We start from the raw sequence: 20,268 nt of genomic DNA on the forward strand, positions 1-20,268 counted from the left end.
AGGCGATAAGTCACAGCAATCGCGCTCGCCAAACACCTCGTCACCTGAGCTGCTCGGACCTGGGAAAGGCACAAAACGCAGGCCCAACCGAGTCTGCGCCTCTGAGGACTACCCGAGTGCCCGAACCTCAGCGGCTTGGACCTGGGAGGTGCAAGCAGCCCAGAGCCTGCCACAGATGGTTCCCGGCGGAGCAGCCTAAAGCCTGAGCGGTGTGGGCAGGGAGGCTACACGTGCCGTGAGCGGGGGCAGACCCAGTGTGGCTGAGACACTGCAAGCACATGCCAGTGTTATTTGTTTGCAGCATCCCTCCCTCCCCACAGTGCGACTGAACAAGTGAGCCTAAAAAAAAAAAAAAAAAAATGTCCTCCACCATCCCCTTTGTGTCAGGGCAGAAACCAGACACTGAAGAGACCAGCAAACAGAAGAATCTATAACAGAGGGAACCGCCTTGGAAGCTACAGGCAAAGATTAAAACTCTGTGGTTAGTACCGACTATGTAGGAAGGGGCCTATAGATCTTGAGAAATATAAGTCGGACCAAGGAACTAGCCGAAAGTGAACTGAACCCACAATACCCACAACAAAACTAGAGAAAGTCCTAGATATATTTTTACTATTTTTACAATCATTCTTTCTTTTTTTTAAAGAATTTTAAGTCCTCTATTATTCCTTTAATTTTCACTTTTATAACTTACTATTACTTAGCAAAAAAAAGACCCTATTTTTTTCAAAGCAAACTTCATTTATATATTTTTTAATAATTTTTTTGACTTTTTTTTCTTCTTTCCTTTAACATTGCGTTTTTGAAATTCCAAACTCTACTCTAGATTTTTAATTTTAGCTTTTTTGTATTTGTTATTAATTTCGTACCTATATTTTTTTATATAACTTTTTTGACTTTTTTTTTCCTCTTTTTCTTTCTCTTCTTTTATATAACATTGTATATCTAAAATTCCAAACTCTACTCTAGATTTTTAATTTATGCTTTTTGGTATTTGTTATCAATTTTGTACCTATACTTTCTTTATAATTTTTGTGACTTTGTTTTTGTTTTTTTTCTCTCTCTTTTCCTTCTTCTTTTCTTTAACATTGTATTTTTGAAATTCCAAACTCTACTCTAGATTTTTAATTTCTGCTTTTATGTATTTGTTACCAATTTTGTACCTTTAAGAACCCAATCTTCAGTACTCATTTTTCACTAGGGAGCAAGATTACTGGCTTGACTGCTCTCTCTCCCTCTGGACTCTCCTTTTTCTCCACCAGGTTGCCTGTGTCTCCTCCCTAACCCCTTTCTACTCTACCCAACTCTGTGAACTTCTGTGTGTTCCAGACGGTGGAGAACACTTAGGGAACTGATTACTGGCTGGATCTGTCTCCCTCCTTTTCATTCCCCCCTTTTATCCTCCTGGCCATCTCTGTCTCCTTCCTCCTTCTTCTCTTCTCTGTATAACTCCGTGAACATCTCTTGAGTGGTCCAGTTGTGGAGTGCACATAAGGAAGTGATTACTGGCTAGCCCACCCTCTCCACTATTGATTCCACCTCATCTCATTCGGGTCACCTCTAACTCCCTCCTCCCTCTTCTCTTCTCCATGTAACACTGTGAACCTCTCTGGGTGACCCTCACGGTGGTCATTTAACGTAGATTTTTTAACGTTTTTTTTAACATTTAACGTAGATGTTTTATCAGTGGTGCTGTATAGAAGGAGTAATTTTGAAACAACTGTAAAAACAGGACCGATAACTGGAAGCAGGAGGCTTAAGTCCAAACCCTGACTCCAGGGAACTCCTGACTCCAAGGAACATTAATTGACAGGAGCTCATCAAACGCCTCCATACCTACACTGAAACCAAGCACCACACAAGGGCCAACAAGTTCCAGGGCAAGACATACCAAGCAAATTCTCCAGCAACAAAGGAACACAGCCCTGAGATCCAAGATACAGGCTGCCCAAAGTCACCCCAAAACCATAGACATCTCATAACTCATTACTGGACACTTCATTGCACTCCAGAGAGAAGAAATACAGCTCCACCCACCAGAACACCGACACAAGCTTCCCTAACCAAGAAACCTTGACAAGCCACCTGTACAAACCCACACACAGTGAGGAAACGCCACAATAAAGAGAACTCCACAAACTGCCAGAATACAGAAAGGACACCCCAAACTCAGCAATTTAAACAAGATGAAGAGACAGAGGAATACCCAGCAGATAAAGGAACAGGATAAATGCCCACCAAACCAAACAAAAGAGGAAGAGATAAGGAATCTACCTGATAAAGAATTCCAAATAATGATAGTGAAATTGATCCAAAATCTTGAAATCAAAATGGAATCACAGATAAATGGCCTGGAGACAAGGATTGAGAAGATGCAAGAAAGGTTTAACAAGGACCTAGAAGAAATAAAAAAGAGTCAATATATAATGAATAATGCAATAAATGAAATTAAAAACACTCTGGAGGCAACAAATAGTAGAATAACAGAGGCAGAAGATAGGATTAGTGAATTAGAAGATAGAATGGCAGAAATAAATGAATCAGAGAGGAAAAAAGAAAAACGAATTAAAAGAAATGAGGACAATCTCAGAGACCTCCAGGACATTATTAAACGCTACAACATTCGAATCATAGGGGTCCCAGAAGAAGACAAAAAGAAAGACCATGAGAAAATACTTGAGGAGATAATAGTTGAAAACTTCCCTAAAATGGGGAAGGAAATAATCACTCAAGTCCAAGAAACCCAGAGAGTCCCAAACAGGATAAATCCAAGGCAAAACATCCCAAGACACATATTAATCAAATTAACAAAGATCAAACACAAAGAACAAATATTAAAAGCAGCAAGGGAAAAACAACAAATAACACACAAGGGAATTCCCATAAGGATAACAGCTGATCTTTCAATAGAAACTCTTCAAGCCAGGAGGGAATGGCAAGACATACTTAAAGTGATGAAAGAAAATAACCTACAGCCCAGATTATTGTACCCAGCAAGGATCTCATTCAAATATGAAGGAGAAATCAAAAGCTTTACAGACAAGCAAAAGCTGACAGAATTCAGCACCACCAAACCAGCTCTCCAACAAATACTAAAGGATATTCTCTAGACAGGAAACACAAAAACGGTGTATAAATTTGAACCCAAAACAATAAAGTAAATGGCAACGGGATCATACTTATCAGTAATTACCTTAAACGTAAATGGGTTGAATGCCCCAACCAAAAGACAAAGACTGGCTGAATGGATACAAAAACAAGACCCCTACATATGTTGTCTACAAGAGACCCACCTCAAAACAGGGGACACATACAGACTGAAAGTGAAGGGCTGGAAAAAGATTTTCCATGCAAATAGGGACCAAAAGAAAGCAGGAGTAGCAATACTTATATCAGATAAAATAGACTTTAAAACAAAGGCTGTGAAAAGAGACAAAGACGGTCACTACATAATGATCAAAGGATCAATCCAAGACGAAGATATAACAATTATAAATATATATGCACCCAACACGGGAGCACCCCAATATGTAAGACAAATGCTAACAAGTATGAAAGGAGAAATTAACAATAACACAATAACAGTGGGAGACTTTAATACCCCACTCACACCTATGGATAGATCAACTAAACAGAAAATTAACAAGGAAACACAAACTTTAAACGATACAATAGACCAGTTAGACCTAATTGATATCTATAGGACATTTCATCCCAAAACAATGAATTTCACCTTTTTCTCAAGTGCACATGGAATCTTCTCCAGGATAGATCACATCCTGGGCCATAAATCTAGCCTTGGTAAATTCAAAAGATTTGAAATCATTCCAAGCATCTTCTCTGACCACAATGCAGTAAGATTAGATCTCAATTACAGAAGAAAAACTATTAAAAATTCCAACATATGGAGGCTGAACAACACGCTGCTGAATAACCAACAAATCACAGAAGAAATAAAAAAAGAAATCAAAATTTGCATAGAAATGAATGAAAATGAAAACACAACAACCCAAAACCTGTGGGACACTGTAAAAGCAGTCCTAAGGGGAAAGTTCATAGCAATACAGGCATACCTCAAGAAACAAGAAAAAAGTCAAATAAATAACCTAACTCTACACCTAAAGCAACTAGAAAAGGAAGAAATGAAGAACCCCAGGGTTAGTAGAAGGAAAGAAATCTTAAAAATTAGAGCAGAAATAAATGCAAAAGAAATAAAAGAGACCATAGCAAAAATCAACAAAACCAAAAGCTGGTTCTTTGAAAGGATAAATAAAATTGACAAACCATTAGCCAGACTCATCAAGAAACAAAGGGAGAAAAATCAAATCAATAAAATTAGAAATGAAAATGGAGAGATCACAACAGACAACACAGATACAAAGAATCATAAGAGACTACTATCAACAATTATATGCCAACAAAATGGACAACGTGAAAAAAAGGGACAAATTCTTAGAAAAGTACAACTTTCCAAAACTGGACCAGGAAGAAACAGAAAATCTTAACAGACCCATCACAAGCACGGAAATTGAAACTGTAATCAAAAATCTTCCAGCAAACAAAAGCCCAGGTCCAGATGGCTTCACAGCTGAATTCTACCAAAAATTTAGAGAAGAGCTAACACCTATCCTACTCAAACACTTCCAGAAAATTGCAGAGGAAGGTAAACTTCCAAACTCATTCTATGAGGCCACCATCACCCTAATACCAAAACCTGACAAAGATCCCACAAAAAAAGAAAACTACAGGCCAATACCACTGATGAACATAGATGTAAAAATCAATAACAAAATTCTAGCAATCAGAATCCAACAACACATTAAAAAGATCATACACCATGACCAAGTGGGCTTTATCCCAGGGATGCAAGGATTCTTCAATATCTGCAAATCAATCAATGTAATACACCACATTAACAAATTGGAAAATAAAAACTATATGATTATCTCAATAGATGCATAGAAAGCCTTTGACAAAATTCAACATCCATTTATGATAAAAACTCTCCAGAAAGCAGGAATAGAAGGAACATACCTCAACATAATAAAAGCTATATATGACAAACCCACAGCAAACATTATCCTCAATGGTGAAAAATTGAAAGCATTTCCTCTAAAGTCAGGAATAAGACAAGGGTGCCCACTTTCACCATTACTATTCAACATAGTTTTGGAAGTTTTGGCCACAGCAATCAGAGAAGAAAAAGAAATAAAAGGAATCCAAATTGGAAAAGAAGAAGTAAAACTCTCACTATTTGCAGATGACATGATCCTCTACACAGAAAACCCTAAAGACTCCACCAGAAAATTACTAGAACTAATCAATGATTAGTCAATACTAATCAATGATTATAGTAAAGTTGCAGGATATAAAATCAACACACAGAAATCCCTTGCATTCCTATACACTAATAATGAGAAAACAGAAAGAGAAATTAAGGAAACAATTCCATTCACCATTGCAATGGAAAGAATAAAATACTTAGGAATATATCTACCTAAAGAAACTAAAGACCTATATATAGAAAACTATAAAACACTGGTGAAAGAAACCAAAGAGGACACTAATAGATGGAGCAATATACCATGTTTATGGATTGGAAGAATCAATATAGTGAAAATGAGTATACTACCCAAAGCAATCTAGAGATTCAATGCAATCCCTATCAAGCTACCAACAATATTCTTCACAGAGCTAGAACAAATAATTTCACAATTTGTATGGAAATACAAAAAACCTCGAATAGCCAAAGCTATCTTGAGAAAGAAGAATGGAACTGGAGGAATCAACCTCCCTGACTTCAGGCTCTACTACAAAGCCACAGTCATCAAGACAGTATGGTACTGGCACAAAGACAGAAATATAGATCAATGGAGCAAAATAGAAAGCTCAGAGATAAATCCACACACATATGGACACCTTATCTTTGACAAAGGAGGCAAGAATATACAATGGATTAAAGACAATCTCTTTAACAAGTGGTGCTGGGAAAACTGGTCAAAAACTGGTCAACCACTTGTAAAAGAATGAAACTAGAACACTTTCTAACACCATGCACAAAAATAAACTCAAAATGGATTAAAGATCTAAACATAAGACCAGAAACTATAAAACTCCTAGAGGAGAACATAGGCAAAACACTCTCTGACATACATCACAGCAGGATCCTCTATGACCCACCTCCCAGAATATTGGAAATAAAAGCAAAAATAAACAAATGGGATCTAATTAAACTTAAAAGCTTCTGCACAACAAAGGAAACTATTAGCAAGGTGAAAAGACAGCCTTCAGAATGGGAGAAAATAATAGCAAATGAAGCAACTGACAAACAACTAATCTCAAAAATATACAAGCAACTCCTACAGCTCAATTCCAGAAAAATAAATGACCCAATCAAAAAATGGGCCAAAGAACTAAATAGACAGTTCTCCAAAGAAGACATACAGATGGCTAACAAACACATGAAAAGATGCTCAACATCACTCATTATCAGAGAAATGCAAATCAAAACCACTATGAGGTACCATTTCATGCCAGTCAGAATGGCTGTGATCCAAAAGTCTACAAGCAATAAATGTTGGAGAGGGTGTGGAGAAAAGGGAACCCTCTTACACTGTTGGTGGGAATGCAAACTAGTATAGCCACTATGGAGAACAGTGTGGAGATTCCTTAAAAAACTGGAAATAGAACTGCCTTATGACCCAGCAATCCCACTGCTGGGCATACACACTGAGGAAACCAGAAGGGAAAGAGACACGTGTACCCCAATGTTCATCGCAGCACTGTTTATAATAGCCAGGACATGGCAGCAACCTAGATGTCCATCAGCAGATGAATGGATAAGAAAGCTGTGGTACGTATACACAATGGAGTATTACTCAGCCATTAAAAAGAATACATTTGAATCCGTTCTAATGAGGTGGATGAAACTGGAGCCTATTATACAGAGTGAAGTAAGCCAGAAAGAAAAACACCAATACAGTATACTAACGCATATATATGGAATTTAGAAAGATGGTAACAATAACCCTGTATACGAGACAGCAAAAGAGACACTGATGTATAGAAGAGTCTTATGGACTCTATGGGAGAGGGAGAGGGTGGGAAGATTTGGGAGAATGACATTGAAACATGTATAATATCATGTATGAAATGAGTTGCCAGTCCAGGTTCGATGCACGATACTGGATGCTTGGGGCTGGTGCACTGGGACGACCCAGAGGGATGGTATGGGGAGGGAGGAGGGAGGAGGGTTCAGGATGGGGAACACATGTATACCTGTGGAGGATTCATTTCAATATTTGGCAAACCAATACAATATTGTAAAGTTTAAAAATAAAAAAATTTTTAAAAAAAGAAATGCCTGGAAGCCTCATCTACCCACAGGTAAAACGACTGGAGGACAAACAACTTACCTGTGACTTCATCATCTTCCCCAGTTCTGGAAAATCTGCTCTCTCTGTGACTTCTCTCTGTCCTGATACTCTGAACCTCTGGTCAAAGATAGGAATGCACCCCAAGTCCTGAGGCCTCTTCTTTCTTATCTCACACAAGTCTTGATCCTGAGACCCATGGCCTAGAGTTGCAATGGGAATCTTATTTGAGATGATGTCATTCATTTGGGGACCTCAATCTTGGTTCTCTATAACTGGGAACTCAGACGGGCTATTTGCTAGCGCTAAGGAACAAGATGGAGAGTGAGCTACTGGCACATGTCAGTTGAGCCAACCACAGCCAGGCCAGGCCTGCAGCACACTTTGTGCTCTGCAGCCCAGCTCCCACCTGGGAATGCCTGACGGGAGCACCTGCCTTGTTGGTTCAACCAAAGGCTCCAGGGGAGCCTAACACTTCAAACCATTCTGCAGGGGCAGCAATAAAGTCTGGAAAGACAGTCCTGGCTCACTGACCCTGCAGCATCTTTTCCCGAGGGAACTTAAATGAAATGCCTGGCACTGGTGCTACAGAATAAAATGCAACTCACTTCCAGGCAAGATAGGGGACAGGAAAGAGCTTTTAGATCAAGATGGAGAAGCATCCTGGGGTGCTGGCCCTCTACTCCAAAATCAGTCTTGGAGCCAAAGGAAAGCATAGATCAGAGGAACTAAAAGAAATGGCCAAAAGAAGGTATGAGACCTCAGGGGAGACAGGCCTTGGGGAAGCTGACACTTGGGTGCGGGTTTGCAGCTGATCCACAGGGTTACAACCCAGAGTAGACACCACAAGAAGAGAGGCCTAAAGGAACCTTTACCATCCTTTCTTTCTGACCTCACGCTCAGGCAAACACTGCCTGCTCCTCCCTCAGAAACCAGCACAACAGCCCAGGCCATGGGCTCCCAAGGGGTGACAGGAGACAGATCAAAATCTCTGCTGAGTTTAGGCATCACAGAACTGGCAAGGCTCCCAGCTGCCTTCAGGCACATTTGCATCTCCCACCTTCCCATGTACCCTAGAGAAACTGCTCCACAGCCTGCTTCTTTCTAAGGTCTCTGGTCCCTGCTCAGAAGAGCTGCTTGCAGAGGGGGTGATATGGGGCTATCCAATGGTTCTGAGGTCAACACTGCTGGCCCTGGGGCCCCTTCCCTCCCCTCTGCTTCCAAGGCCTGGTCTCAGCCCTTCTCTAATACAATCACTGGAGCAGGAGAGTAGACAGATAACACCTTTAGGGTGATCCAGCTCAGAGCCTGTGAGGGTGAACAAAAAGAAAAAGACCCCTCAGATCCCTATTTCAAGAGCATTTACTGTAGAAAATGTGTAATTACAAAATCTTTCTCTGCCCCTTTGGGATGTACGTAAATCTTTTCTAAAACTAAGTTTAATAACTCATCAGTGTCTTTCTTATGGACCTAGGAGGTGTCTCTGAAATCATCCAGGTAGACACATCCCTATCTCCTGGTCTCTGGGAGGATAGCAGCCTGACTGGCCTGACTGTGGCACCCAGGTCCAAGCTGGAAAATTAACTCCCATCATAAAGACATGAGAAGTGTATTTTTCCTTTGGGTGAAAGCAAGTAGCTAAAACAGTAGCCATTCCAACTATCAGGTAAGTTTAGGATGAACTGTGTGTGACAGATGATCCCTTAAGACTGTGTTGCAGGTCTGTCTAGCAGGTTGTACCTGCGTGGCTACAGAAAAGAACACCATCTCTTCCTGTCTCTTGCAATATTTTTAGCAGATTGTCTAAAGTGGACATCACATTCTGGTTTAATTTTTATTCAATAATAAAACTATTCTTTCTCTTCTATTTTTGTGGAGAAGTTTTCTGGATTGGTTTGTTAAACTATATCCACAAAGAATCAAATAACCACATAAATAAATACAACTACTACTTTAAAAACTTTTTAAAAGATCACAAACTGTAAAACAGAGATCACCTTAGGCAGAATTATCAGAATAGATGGACCAACAGTTAAGATCAGCATGATCACAAATAAAATACTACATCTTCATGCACACAAATACTTACACTTTCAATTTCTCCTCCACTCACGAGCCAGGTCACTGACATCAGCCAGACACCGGATCAGAGCCAAGGACGCCACAGGGGCGGGGTCACACAGGGATGTGATTTCCTTCATGAGGGTACACCTGAAAGGAAGTGTCCAAAAACACAGTTCCTGGTAAACCTGGGGACACGAGGGACAAACTCTGTCTCCTTACTGAGATCTGTCCAGTGCTGTGGTCCAAACCTGTGGTCTGGGAGTGACTGCTAGGCGCCCCCTGAGATGTTCGTGTTCCTGGCTTGGTCCCCACAGGCTAACAGGCTGCAAGGAAGACCAGATGTGATGGACAATCAATGGACACTTTTCCAGAAAGTAAACTGAGAAAGAAGAGAACATAATTCCTACAGGAGATCCAGAGCAGGAGCCTGTTGTTCTATTAAGAATGGCGGGAAGGGGAAGGAGGCATCCTGAGTGTCCCAGTTGAAGAGAGAGAGATGTGTGGACTCATCCTTCACAAGTGAGGGCAGAAAGTTATGCCTGGGTGTCAGCACACTGCCAGGTTTTGCTCCAGGGCCACTAACAAGAGTGGAAAGAACATCGGCCCCTTTGAGGTCCTTCCTGCCACCCTCAGGGTTGGGCTGAGGGTTGGAATCAGACAAAGGAAGTCTGCTTTCATCACCACCTGTTTAGGAGCCCCAAACTGCTCAGTCGGCAAGGGAAAGAGAAAGGAAACCCAGGAACACTGCTCAATGCCGGCCAGACCACAAACCAGCTCCCAACATCGTCGATCAAGGGCCTTGAGAGATCAAGAGAAGACACAGGCCAGGGAGGGAGGGCAGGTCCCAGTGTGGACCAGGTACAGAGAGGACCTGCAGTGAGTCAAGAACCAGCGAGGCTGGAAAGACAGACTGGATTTTGAATTTGACTGAAACAGTGGTAGAGGGCAGAACAAGGGCATCCAGGGCAGGAAGAACTCCTACTGGTGGGAAGGGAGAGTAATGCCATGGGTTCTGCCCACATGTGGGTGCAGCGGACACAAAGATCAATGTCTCCCAATGAGACTGGACTCTCCTCAGTCCAGTGTGAAAAGCGTGGTGCTTGAGAACAGGTCTCTCAAGAAAAACTTCCTTTGAGAGCAGAGAGTGACACCCAAGGGAAAAGCACCTCCTCCTGGGACATGCAGGGAGCTCTTTGGGGCTCCTGGGCAAGGGAATGTCCCAGTGGTCTAGGAGGCTGAGGGAAGAGACTCCAGAGTCAATGCTTTCCAAACCTGGGCTCCTTGAGATGCAGGCCCACCTGCCCTGGAAGCATCTATCTCATCTGGACCCCTTTTGGGTTGATGCACAGGAGCCCTCCTGCAGCTTCTCTGGAAAAGGGGACGTGCTGACTGTACTAACACACAAAAGAGTCACTCTGTTTCTCCCTCAGGATCCAACATACTCCTGCACTCTGTTCTCACATCCACATCAGATCTCTCTCACTCACACAATCATGCTCACACTCTCTCTCTCACACACACACACACACTCCAGTGCATACACACACACTCACAGTCTCATTTATGGCTCAGGAAAGCAACAATTTGTTAAGGGTCTCTTACTACTGGGCCCTGCTCTGGACACATGGGAGAGACCACAAAATAAGACAGATGATCCCTGCCCTCTCAGGTGGGATACAAACATCAAAAAAATTTCTGACTGTCAGAGAGCTCAGAAGAAACTTCAAATGTGACAGACAAGTGGGTACATGGAGGATACTCCTTGGAGATGACTCTTAGCTGAGCCCTGAGGAGGTGGAGCCCCCTTTGGAAGGCCATAGGCCAACCACACCCATGTAGGTGCATCAGACACAAGTGGGAGGATTCAGAGTCAATGGGGTCACTGAGAATTCTTAAGAAAACATTCAAGTAAAAGGAGCCATCACTCACCAACAAGGCCACACAGGTGCTGGATGAGAGGGGCTAAAGAACAAAAGACAACATAGTTATTGAACAGAGCTCACAACCTGAGAGTCTTGCCTGAGCCCACACATGATCCATCCAAACCCCAAAACACCACGCTCACAGGCCCTGCAATCACCAACACCCACAGCCCCTAAAACACACGTTCCAAAGACCACCTCAATCACACTAACTGACCACCTGAGAATTCCCCAGCCCCAATAACTGAACACAAACCACTGACCCTTACGTGTCCACCATCCCTCCAGGGTGTCTGGGCCATCAGTTAGACACACTGTGGGTCCCCAACACTCTTCTTGCAAAGCTCCCAATCACCAACAACCAGTGACAAAACCAATCCACAGAAGTATGTGAATCAATGAATCCCAAAGTCTCTCACCACAGCTTAATCCCCAATCAGACAGTACAGAACCGTTTGCTCCTGGTCACAGCAGGCTCTCCCTCACTCAGCCCTGCGCATAGCCACAGGTATCCCAACAGACCCCTTAGTTGACTACAATCCCAGAGCCCCTTACCTCCGATTCCCACAGGTTTCTCAATGTCACCAAGAAACCCCATCACTGGCTCCTCCAAATCCCACTCAAAAATCTCCAGGCTCCTCGTTGACTAGAAACTGTCACTGGAATCTCACATGCTGAGTCCCAAAGGACACCTGCAGACCTCCCATCACTCCCTTCTATGGGTACCCACCCACTCACCTTCACAGGTGCAGGCTTGCTAAATCCCATCACCACCTACCACCTAAACTAGCCCCCGTCACTAACCCCCCCAGTGGTCCCCAGCCCCTCATCACATAGGGTTGCCAGCCACTCACCTCCTTGATATCCACTCTCTAGTCCACCCTGTGCTCACCCACCACTTGCTGATATCCCCACAGCTCATCACTCTGCAAGGGCCTCCAGAGCCATACAAACACCAACACCCCCAGCCCCTCCAACAATGCCAAATACCATCCCCGTTTTCCACTCACTCATAACCCCCAACAGGCCACCTATCAACTTAAGCGCAGACCCCCAACACTGATACACAGCCCCCAACCTGACATCTCGGTCACCAGATCCCCAAACACAGACCCAGACCACTCACCAGCCCAGGCCACCCTAGTCACTCCCCTCCACTAAAAAAGCTACCACTAAACTGTCAGGCCAAAACAAATACAGGGCTTCCCTGGGGGTCCAGTCATTAAAGAGTCTGCCTTGCAATTTAGGGGACACCAGCTCAATGCCTGGTCAGGGAAGATCCCACATGCCTCAGGGCAACTAAGCCCACACACCACAACTAATGAAGCATGTACTCTAGAGCCCAGGCTCCACAACAAGACAAGCCACCACAAGGAAAAGCCTGAGCACAACTGAAGAGCAGCTCCCACTTGCCACAACTAGAGAAAGCCTGCATGCAGCAATGAAGACCCAGCACAGCCAAAATAAATAAGTGAATCTTTTAAAAAATGCAGACTTGGCAAAGAAATATTTCACTCCAAGAATTTATTATCATGGGTGGTGCAGGGTGCTGAAGTAGGGAAAACGCTGTGGCCCTAAGAGGTAGAAGCATCTCGGCAAGGTGTCAGGATGCCGGATCAAAGGGCAGGGTGACCAGATGGCAGATGACAGGACATTTCACCAGAGGCTGGCCATTTCTCAATGGGCGGGCGGCCGGGGGTGGTGGGGCGGGGTGTCAGGGCTGTAAGGCTGCTCAAGCTGCAGTGCACCAAAGTTCAGGAAACTGTAGGAAGAAGAGAAGCTGAACCAAAGAAGTTTGGTTAATAACTGCTTTGATGTGTGAGGACAAACAGTTCAGCTAATCATTGATGAGGTAAAGGATGAGAGGAGTTGGTATCATATTTATCCATGGCCTTGTCACAGGTAAACAAGAGAGTCCTGTGAGGGGAACAGGGTTCTTTGCAAGAAGGTGTTTCCTTGAACCCTGGAAAGGGGAAGACTTCTTAACCTTCCTGTTTTCCAGGAGCACAGGGAACAAAGTCTAACACTGCAGCAACCAAAAGGCCTGTCAACGAAATCCTCAGTTCAACCACTCGGAGCCCTCTCAACCCTGCCCAAACAGACTCCCCTCAAGGGCCTTATCATTCATTCCTTTGGGTCCAGTCCCCAATCCAAGGCACCCAAATCATGGATCACTAGAGCCTTAACTATTCCTACAAATCCTCAATCCACTTCCCCAGTGCACAGTGACACCAAGCAGCCCTTCATTCACTCCAGAGGGTGACCTCTGGGCTCCCTCTCTCCCAGCGCCTGCTGTCGCCGCCCCCGCTCCCCGCCTCCAAAAAAAAAAAAAAAATCCTTCCCTCCACTGGTTTCACAACAATTCATCCCTCCCTAACCCCAAATTATTGATTTCCACAGACATTCCAATATATCAACCCTCAAGTGACCCCCAAATTAATCAGCTTCACGGTCTGCTTCACAGTCCCTTCATCGCCCACCACCACCGGAGGCCTCTCCCGGACCCCCAAATCTCCCTCCAGACTCCCACACCACCGACACTTACACCCAACCCTACAGACCCCAATCCTCCAAACCTTGCCCCTCATCCCGCTCCCTCCCGCTCCGCTCTGCTCTGCCACCTCTAGCCCTTACCCCGCGCCGCCCCGCCCCCTATGCCGCCCTATGCCCCTCCCCCACAGCCTCACCCGCAACGTACCCCCGCACCTGCACCGGAATCGAAGCCTGCGCAGCAGGAAAATCCTTCCGAGCCTCCCCCAGCTCCCGGCTCCGGAGCTGGTTCGTACACACGCCGGCGTCGCCGCAAGCCGGTCCGCGCCGGGGTCATCACACGGCCCCAGTCGGACGCAGAGGCCACAAGCAGCCCACAGCCCCGTCCCCGCCCCAGCCCCAGCCCCCCACAACCTTACCCCTCTGGTCTACAGAACCGAGGCGGACGCGGCTGGGCCTCGGCAGTGTCCACGCAGAACTACATTTCCCAGAGTCCCACTCGCTTTAGAACTACATTTCCCAGAGGGGCTTGCGGCGCGCCCCGCTGAGGGACAGGTGTGCTCTTTCCTGTTGCAAAACGCTTTGTGGCTGAGCTGTAAGGTACAGGGGGCGCTTCCTTCATAATCTGCACACAGTCCTTTTCATTTTTGATCATGCGTAAGTGTTAAGACGCTTCAGTCATGTCTGACTCTTTGTGACCCCATGGTCTTTAGCCTACCGGGCTCCTTCGTCCATGGAATTCTCCAGGCAAGAACACTGGAGTGGGTTGCCATTTCTTTCTCCAATGCATGAAAGTGAAAAGGGAAAGTGAAGTCGCTCAGTTGTGTCCGGCTCTTGGCGACCCCATGGACCACAGCCTACCAGGCTCCTCCGTCCATGGGATTTTCCAGGCAAGAGTACTGGAGTGGGTTGCCATTGCCTTCTCCATTGGTTGCTTTAGGTACAGTTAATCTTCAGTTCCAGGGTACATTTGTTCCCATTTCTTTGAGGCCAATTCTCAGCACTGTGGCAACAGGACCCATTGTGTTGTGGGTACAGTCTGTTCATCATGTAGTTAACTTTTTCACCCTGGTGTTTTTCGTATCTATAAGACTGCTCCCGGGATATGATTCAGAATATTATCTATAGCCCTTGAGAAAGAACTGAAGGTCCTTGACTATGCTTAATGACTATATTATTATTATTTGATCTCCTTTGACTGTTTTCCTTTGTTTCTGCATTTCTCATTTCTCCAATTAAACTTATTCTTTGACTAAAGTTTTCCACAGACAAAAGGCAGGCAGAGGACATGGTGGGTAAGGACTCTAGGGTCCTGTTCCATTTCAAAACCACAGAAAGAGAATGGAAGATCAGGGAAGCTGAGACTGAGAAGAAATTGTTATAAAAAAGACAATTTTTAAATGGAGAAATAATTTTTCTAAGCATATTCCATATAAATCAATGAACAAATTCAATATCTAAAATAATCTGTTTCCAAGATTGGGAATAAAATAAATAGGAGTACTTTTTTACCCAAAGCTTAGAACTTAAGTAGAAAAAAAAAATTAGACATGCAAGGAGGAAACAAAGAATGACGTGCTATAAAGGCCATAAGAATAATTTACATGGTTCAGATTACAAGTCCTACTGCAGTTCATAAATATGGTGAGATCAAAATTCACTGGGACAGACAAGAATGAATTTTGAGGCTTTGCAATATGACTTGAGCATTGAAAATGTCACACAGTGCTTTCTCATGCTGTGACTGTCCCAGGATGAATTCATGTATCAGGGGAATCAGTAATTCTAGAAATAGAGGACCTAAGAAATTTTATTTTTGCCTTCCTTACATCCATTCCTTTTCTTCTGATAATTTATCTCAATTTCTCTTTAGGAAACAAGCTTTCTCCTATGCTTGATCTATGTGGTTTCAGTGGAGCTCCAGACAATGAAGTATTGGTTTTATACAATAAGCCAAGGGCTAGATCATTGGTCATTGTGACTCTTGTTCAGGGAAAGGATACTGACTCTGTGAGAGTCAATCCCCATATATTTTCCAGAACTATTATGAAAGAAGTGTCAGTTTTCCTCTGCTACTTCATGAGGAAAGTTTGACTGAAAATGAGGCCAACCAGAAAGAATGGAGAAAGGGAGAAAGTAGTGTAATGCTGATTGAAGTTTTGAGTCAAGTCATTCCTGAAGCCTACTGCCTGTTCCTTTCAGTTATTATATAAGAGCTATAATTTATTTTATAATTTACACATTGGAGAAGGAAATGGCAACCCACTCCAGTATCTTGCCTGGAAAATCCCATGGACAGAGGAGTCTGGTGGGTTACAGTCCATGGGGTCGCAGAGAGTCAGATCGGACTGAGCGATATATAATACCTATGTTATATACATTTATGATATCTTCCCAGGTGGTGAGGGGGAAAGAAAGTACATTTATATACATTACATATACATTTATATATTATATATATACATTTATATATGAGAGCTAATACATTTTCTCTATTAGTTTAAGCTAATCTGAGCTATATTTCTGGCATTTGCATCCAAACGAATCTTAAAAATTTTAATGCATTAATTAAGCATGGTTTTTCTGATCTCACAGAGACAACAGTGAGTGGTGGTTTGAACCAGAATCTTAGTTCCCTGCTTCCCTTAGTTCCCAGTTCAAGAAATGAACCTGGGGTAGCTGGGGTGAAAACCAGGAATTCTAACCACCAGAGGCTGGAGGCTAGATTTGAAGCTTCTCTGGCTCTTGTCCCTGTTGAAAACAAGTGTTTCAGGGAGACAAAAACTTGAAAACAGGCACAAAATTTATTATTAGGGACAGAGCATAACATGTGAGAGAGCACACAGAGAAGCATTTTATTTATTTAAGACAAAAACAGGGCAGAAACATGCACCCAGAGAAGAGGGCGGGCATCCTGCTTAACAAGGAGTGTGCCATCCGAGGGTAGTTCTTCTGGGTCTTTGTTTTTCTCTGGCCAATTATCTCACTTCCTTCTCCCCATCTGACCTGGACCAGAGCTCTCCCCAATTTGCATGTACATCTTTTGGCCTATTATGAGATAGCACCCCCTTCCTTTTTGACCCCAGAGGAGCCTTTCTGTGCATGCGCGGTCAGGGCAGGTCTCCTTGATCTCAAAAGTGATAGACGTGGTCGTCTTATCTATTTTCTTCAGCAGAGTTCGGCTCCTGCCTTAAACTGTTTCCTTTTTAGTGTCAAGGAAAACAAAACTTCAATTTACTCATCTTGACAAATTCCAATTGCTCAGCCCTGTAGCCCATCTACCTTCTACTTCATTTCCAGCATCAATTCCCATGCCAATTAAAACAAATGACAACAAAAACCTAAGCTAAATCGCTGAAAAATACAGAAACAAATAGGTATGCATTTATTCATTGTTGTAGCTTTACTTCCTTTTTGCATGCAGTTGCCCCGATCACTGTCCCTAATCTTCTATGAATAGAATGGTTATCTCTGTGTTGTATTCTATCATACCTTACACACTCTAATGTTCTCCTTGGTTTCCTCTTTGCTATACACTGTCATTAATTATTCTTACAGCTATCTATTTCTGTCACACACTTTCCCAAGACTTCCTGCCATTTCATTATAAACCAATATCAATCCTAGGACCTCGTCCCTAAAAATAGTTCTGCACTGTTTTAAGGCAGTAGCAGTTTTATATTATAACAAAAGGTTCAGAATTATGAATAAGGGGAATTAATCCAATTCCCCTTAGAATTAGACTAAGGTCTAATATGGTAAGATCTCAAAAGACAGTAGGATTAGGGATTATTCATTTAAATTTACTTAAATGACATAAAATGACAATTCAAGTGGGAGAACAGCCTAAGAAAGATCTTAAGTGCTGAGTTTCCTTCCATCAGAGAACAGGGCATAGAGCATTAGGGATTTGTTAAGAATACAGTTTGTTTGGCAATTTTATGAGATCATAATAGCGACTGAGCAGTTCTGGGTTCAGATAGAAAGGGAAGATTAAATTGAAGGTAAGTGGAATAAAAGAAAGAGCTCAGATTTGGATTTCTAGTGATGTAGACATTTACAGTACATTGCATTTTCACTTCAATTCAGTTCAAAGTATTTTCTAATTTTCCTGTGATTTCTTCTTTGAGTTAGCAATTACTTGAAACTGTGTTTTTTAATTTCCAAAAACCTGGGGACTTCCTACATTTTTCTAGGGTTTATTTCTAATTTAGTTCTACCATTGTCAGAAAATATACTTTTAATGGGTGCAGTCTTTTCAAATTTATTGAGATTTATTTTGTGATCCAACATAGGACTATCTTGGAGAATGCCCCATGTGCATGTAAAAGTTATGTGTATTTAATATCTTTAGTTACAGTGTTCTATATATGTCAGTTACTTTGAGTGGATTCACAGTATTATTTCACTTTTTTTCTGTCCTTGCTAATTTTGGATAATTTTTTTTCTTTTATCTTTACTATTTCCTCTGCTTTGCCTTTTTTAGGTTTACCTTGTTTGGGTTTTTTTTTAATATATATATTTATTTATTTTGCCTGCTCTAGGTTTTCATTGTTGTGTGGGGCTTTCTCTAGTTGTGGTTCACAGGTTTCTCATTACACTAGCTTCTCTTGTTGCAGAGCACGGGCTGTAGGTGCCTGGGCTTCAGTAGTTTCCCCAAGTGGTGGCAGGAGTTGCTGCTCACCTCCTTTGGCGTGCAGGCTCAGTAGTTCTGGCACCTGGGCTTAGTTGCCCCGAGGGATGTGGGCTCTTCCTGAAACCAGGGATCTAACCTATGTCCCCTGCATTGCAAGGCAGATTCTTAACCACTGGACCACTAGGGAAGCCCTAGGCTTACTTTGTTCTTTAGCTTTTTGAGAATTCAATTCTTATTGTTTTGTTTTTACTATTATAACTACTATAATTACTTATGCTATGCTATGCTTAGTCGCTCAGTTGTGTCCAACTCTTTGCAATCCCATAGACCATAATCCACCAGACTCCTCTGGCCATGGGATTCTCTAGGCAAGAATACTGGAGTGGATTGCCATTTCCTACTCCATATAATTACTTAAGATTATGAAATTTCCTGTCATCATTGCTCGTAGTTTCTCCCACAAATTAATGCATAGTGTTGTCTACAGTTTTGTATTTCCCTATTTCATTTGCTGTCAGTTGAAGATAAGACTTTTTAAAAACAATTTTTTTTCAGACAGAAAGACCTTTTTAAATTATGCTTTCAATTTATAGTTAATATTGCCTAGCATATCAGTAAACAAAGGATATTGCAGCCTTCAAGCCATCACATTACAGCTACCTGACTGTGAGCCTTGAGGGGGTCTCAGGATGAGAAAACACAGACTACTGGCCCCAGATAGCTGAAGTGCATATCAAAGGAATGATTTCAGTGAGCACAGACTATTGTATCTTCCCATAGATGGAAAAGCAGTAAATCCCTTAACTTGAGCTATCTAGTTTTCTTTAATCAATAATCTTTTGATGTTCCAACGACTAGATCTTTGTTGCAAAAACTCCTACCTATCCTGACTTCCCCTTGCCTCTTCAGAGCAGTCCCCTCTCAGAGTTATCTGAGCTGCTGTGTCCCGGGCTTAAGTCCTCAGTTTTGCCCACAGAATAAAACAGAACACTAACTTTCAGGTAGTGCATTTTTTTCCAGTTGACTATTGTTTGCTCTGTCTTGGACAACCGCACGTTTGTGTGTCCCAATATTGATGTACTTCTACTTCTCATCTACTATACTTTCTCCTCTATAAAGTTGGTAACTATTATTTCGTGCACTGATATTCAGTATAACACTGATATACTATTTTATAACCCTGTGCACTGCGCCTCATAGTCTCACACGGTGTCGTTCTCTGCTGTGCCTTCCTCTACGAACTCTACCTGGTTTGGCCTCAAGACCGAACCACCGGCCACTGTCCAGACGCTAGCTCTTCTCTGAGCAGCGGAGGAAACGACCTATACCGACTCTCTTAGAGCCCGCCCGCCTTTCCCATGAGGCCTCGCCCGTCTATCCAGGTCCTCTTCCTGCACAGAGGATTCTGGGAGATGTAGTTTTCTGCCCGCCGCTGGTCGTCACGTGACGTACTTCCGCCTGCGCCGCCCTGCGGCTGTGAAGGAGTACGCGCCTAACGGGCTGTATCCGTCAGGGCTTCTGTGCTCAGAGGCGGGGCGGGGGCGTTCTGTTTCAGAGACTGCGGAGCTAGCTGAGACGCGAAGTTACCCTGGCCCAGAAACGTCCTGTGCGAAACAGGATCTTGACCAGCTGAGCCCCCACGGTCGATCCCGGCGTAGAAGCAGCCAGCCCGGCCTCGGTCCCTCCCGCATCAGGGCTACAGAGCGGTACAAACTCATTGTCCAAGTTCCCTCTGCCCGGGCCCGGAAGCCCCTTCCCTAAGAGGGACTCAGCCCCGGAGGGG

General features: G+C 43.3%; 2 protein-coding genes across 16 annotated transcripts in view; one reads left to right on the forward strand and one right to left on the reverse strand.

Annotated features, from left to right (window-relative positions):
* The window catches only part of ZNF605 (zinc finger protein 605), a 32,290-nt gene extending 17,952 nt beyond the window's left edge, over positions 1 to 14,338 (reverse strand). The window contains exons 1-5 of one of the 14 annotated variants that reach the window (XM_061384365.1): positions 14,269 to 14,332; positions 11,367 to 11,399; positions 9,686 to 9,760; positions 9,463 to 9,584; positions 7,416 to 8,681 (exon numbers count right to left, since the gene is read on the reverse strand). In XM_061384365.1, the coding sequence (XP_061240349.1) occupies positions 7,416 to 7,619 (204 nt within the window). In that variant the 5' untranslated portion in view covers positions 7,620 to 8,681; positions 9,463 to 9,584; positions 9,686 to 9,760; positions 11,367 to 11,399; positions 14,269 to 14,332. Of the gene's footprint in view, positions 1 to 7,415; positions 8,682 to 9,462; positions 9,585 to 9,685; positions 9,761 to 11,366; positions 11,400 to 11,914; positions 13,955 to 14,057 lie in introns of those variants that run through there. The other 13 variants (XM_061384364.1, XM_061384373.1, XM_061384371.1 and 10 more) reach the window with 13 other exon arrangements.
* A 62-nt stretch (positions 14,339 to 14,400) lies between these two features.
* ZNF26 (zinc finger protein 26) overlaps positions 14,401 to 20,268 on the forward strand; it is a 29,536-nt gene continuing 23,668 nt past the window's right edge. The window contains exons 1-2 of one of the 2 annotated variants that reach the window (XM_061384375.1): positions 14,401 to 14,449; positions 20,041 to 20,191. Coding sequence is in view for 1 of the 2 variants with exons in the window: in XM_061384374.1 (XP_061240358.1) it covers positions 14,503 to 14,506; positions 20,041 to 20,191 (155 nt within the window). In the remaining variant the exon portion in view is untranslated. Of the gene's footprint in view, positions 14,507 to 20,040; positions 20,192 to 20,268 lie in introns of both variants that reach the window. The other variant, XM_061384374.1, reaches the window with a different exon arrangement.

Source organism: Bos javanicus, chromosome 17 (assembly GCF_032452875.1).
Source record: "Bos javanicus breed banteng chromosome 17, ARS-OSU_banteng_1.0, whole genome shotgun sequence".
Classification (NCBI taxonomy): domain Eukaryota; kingdom Metazoa; phylum Chordata; class Mammalia; order Artiodactyla; family Bovidae; genus Bos; species Bos javanicus.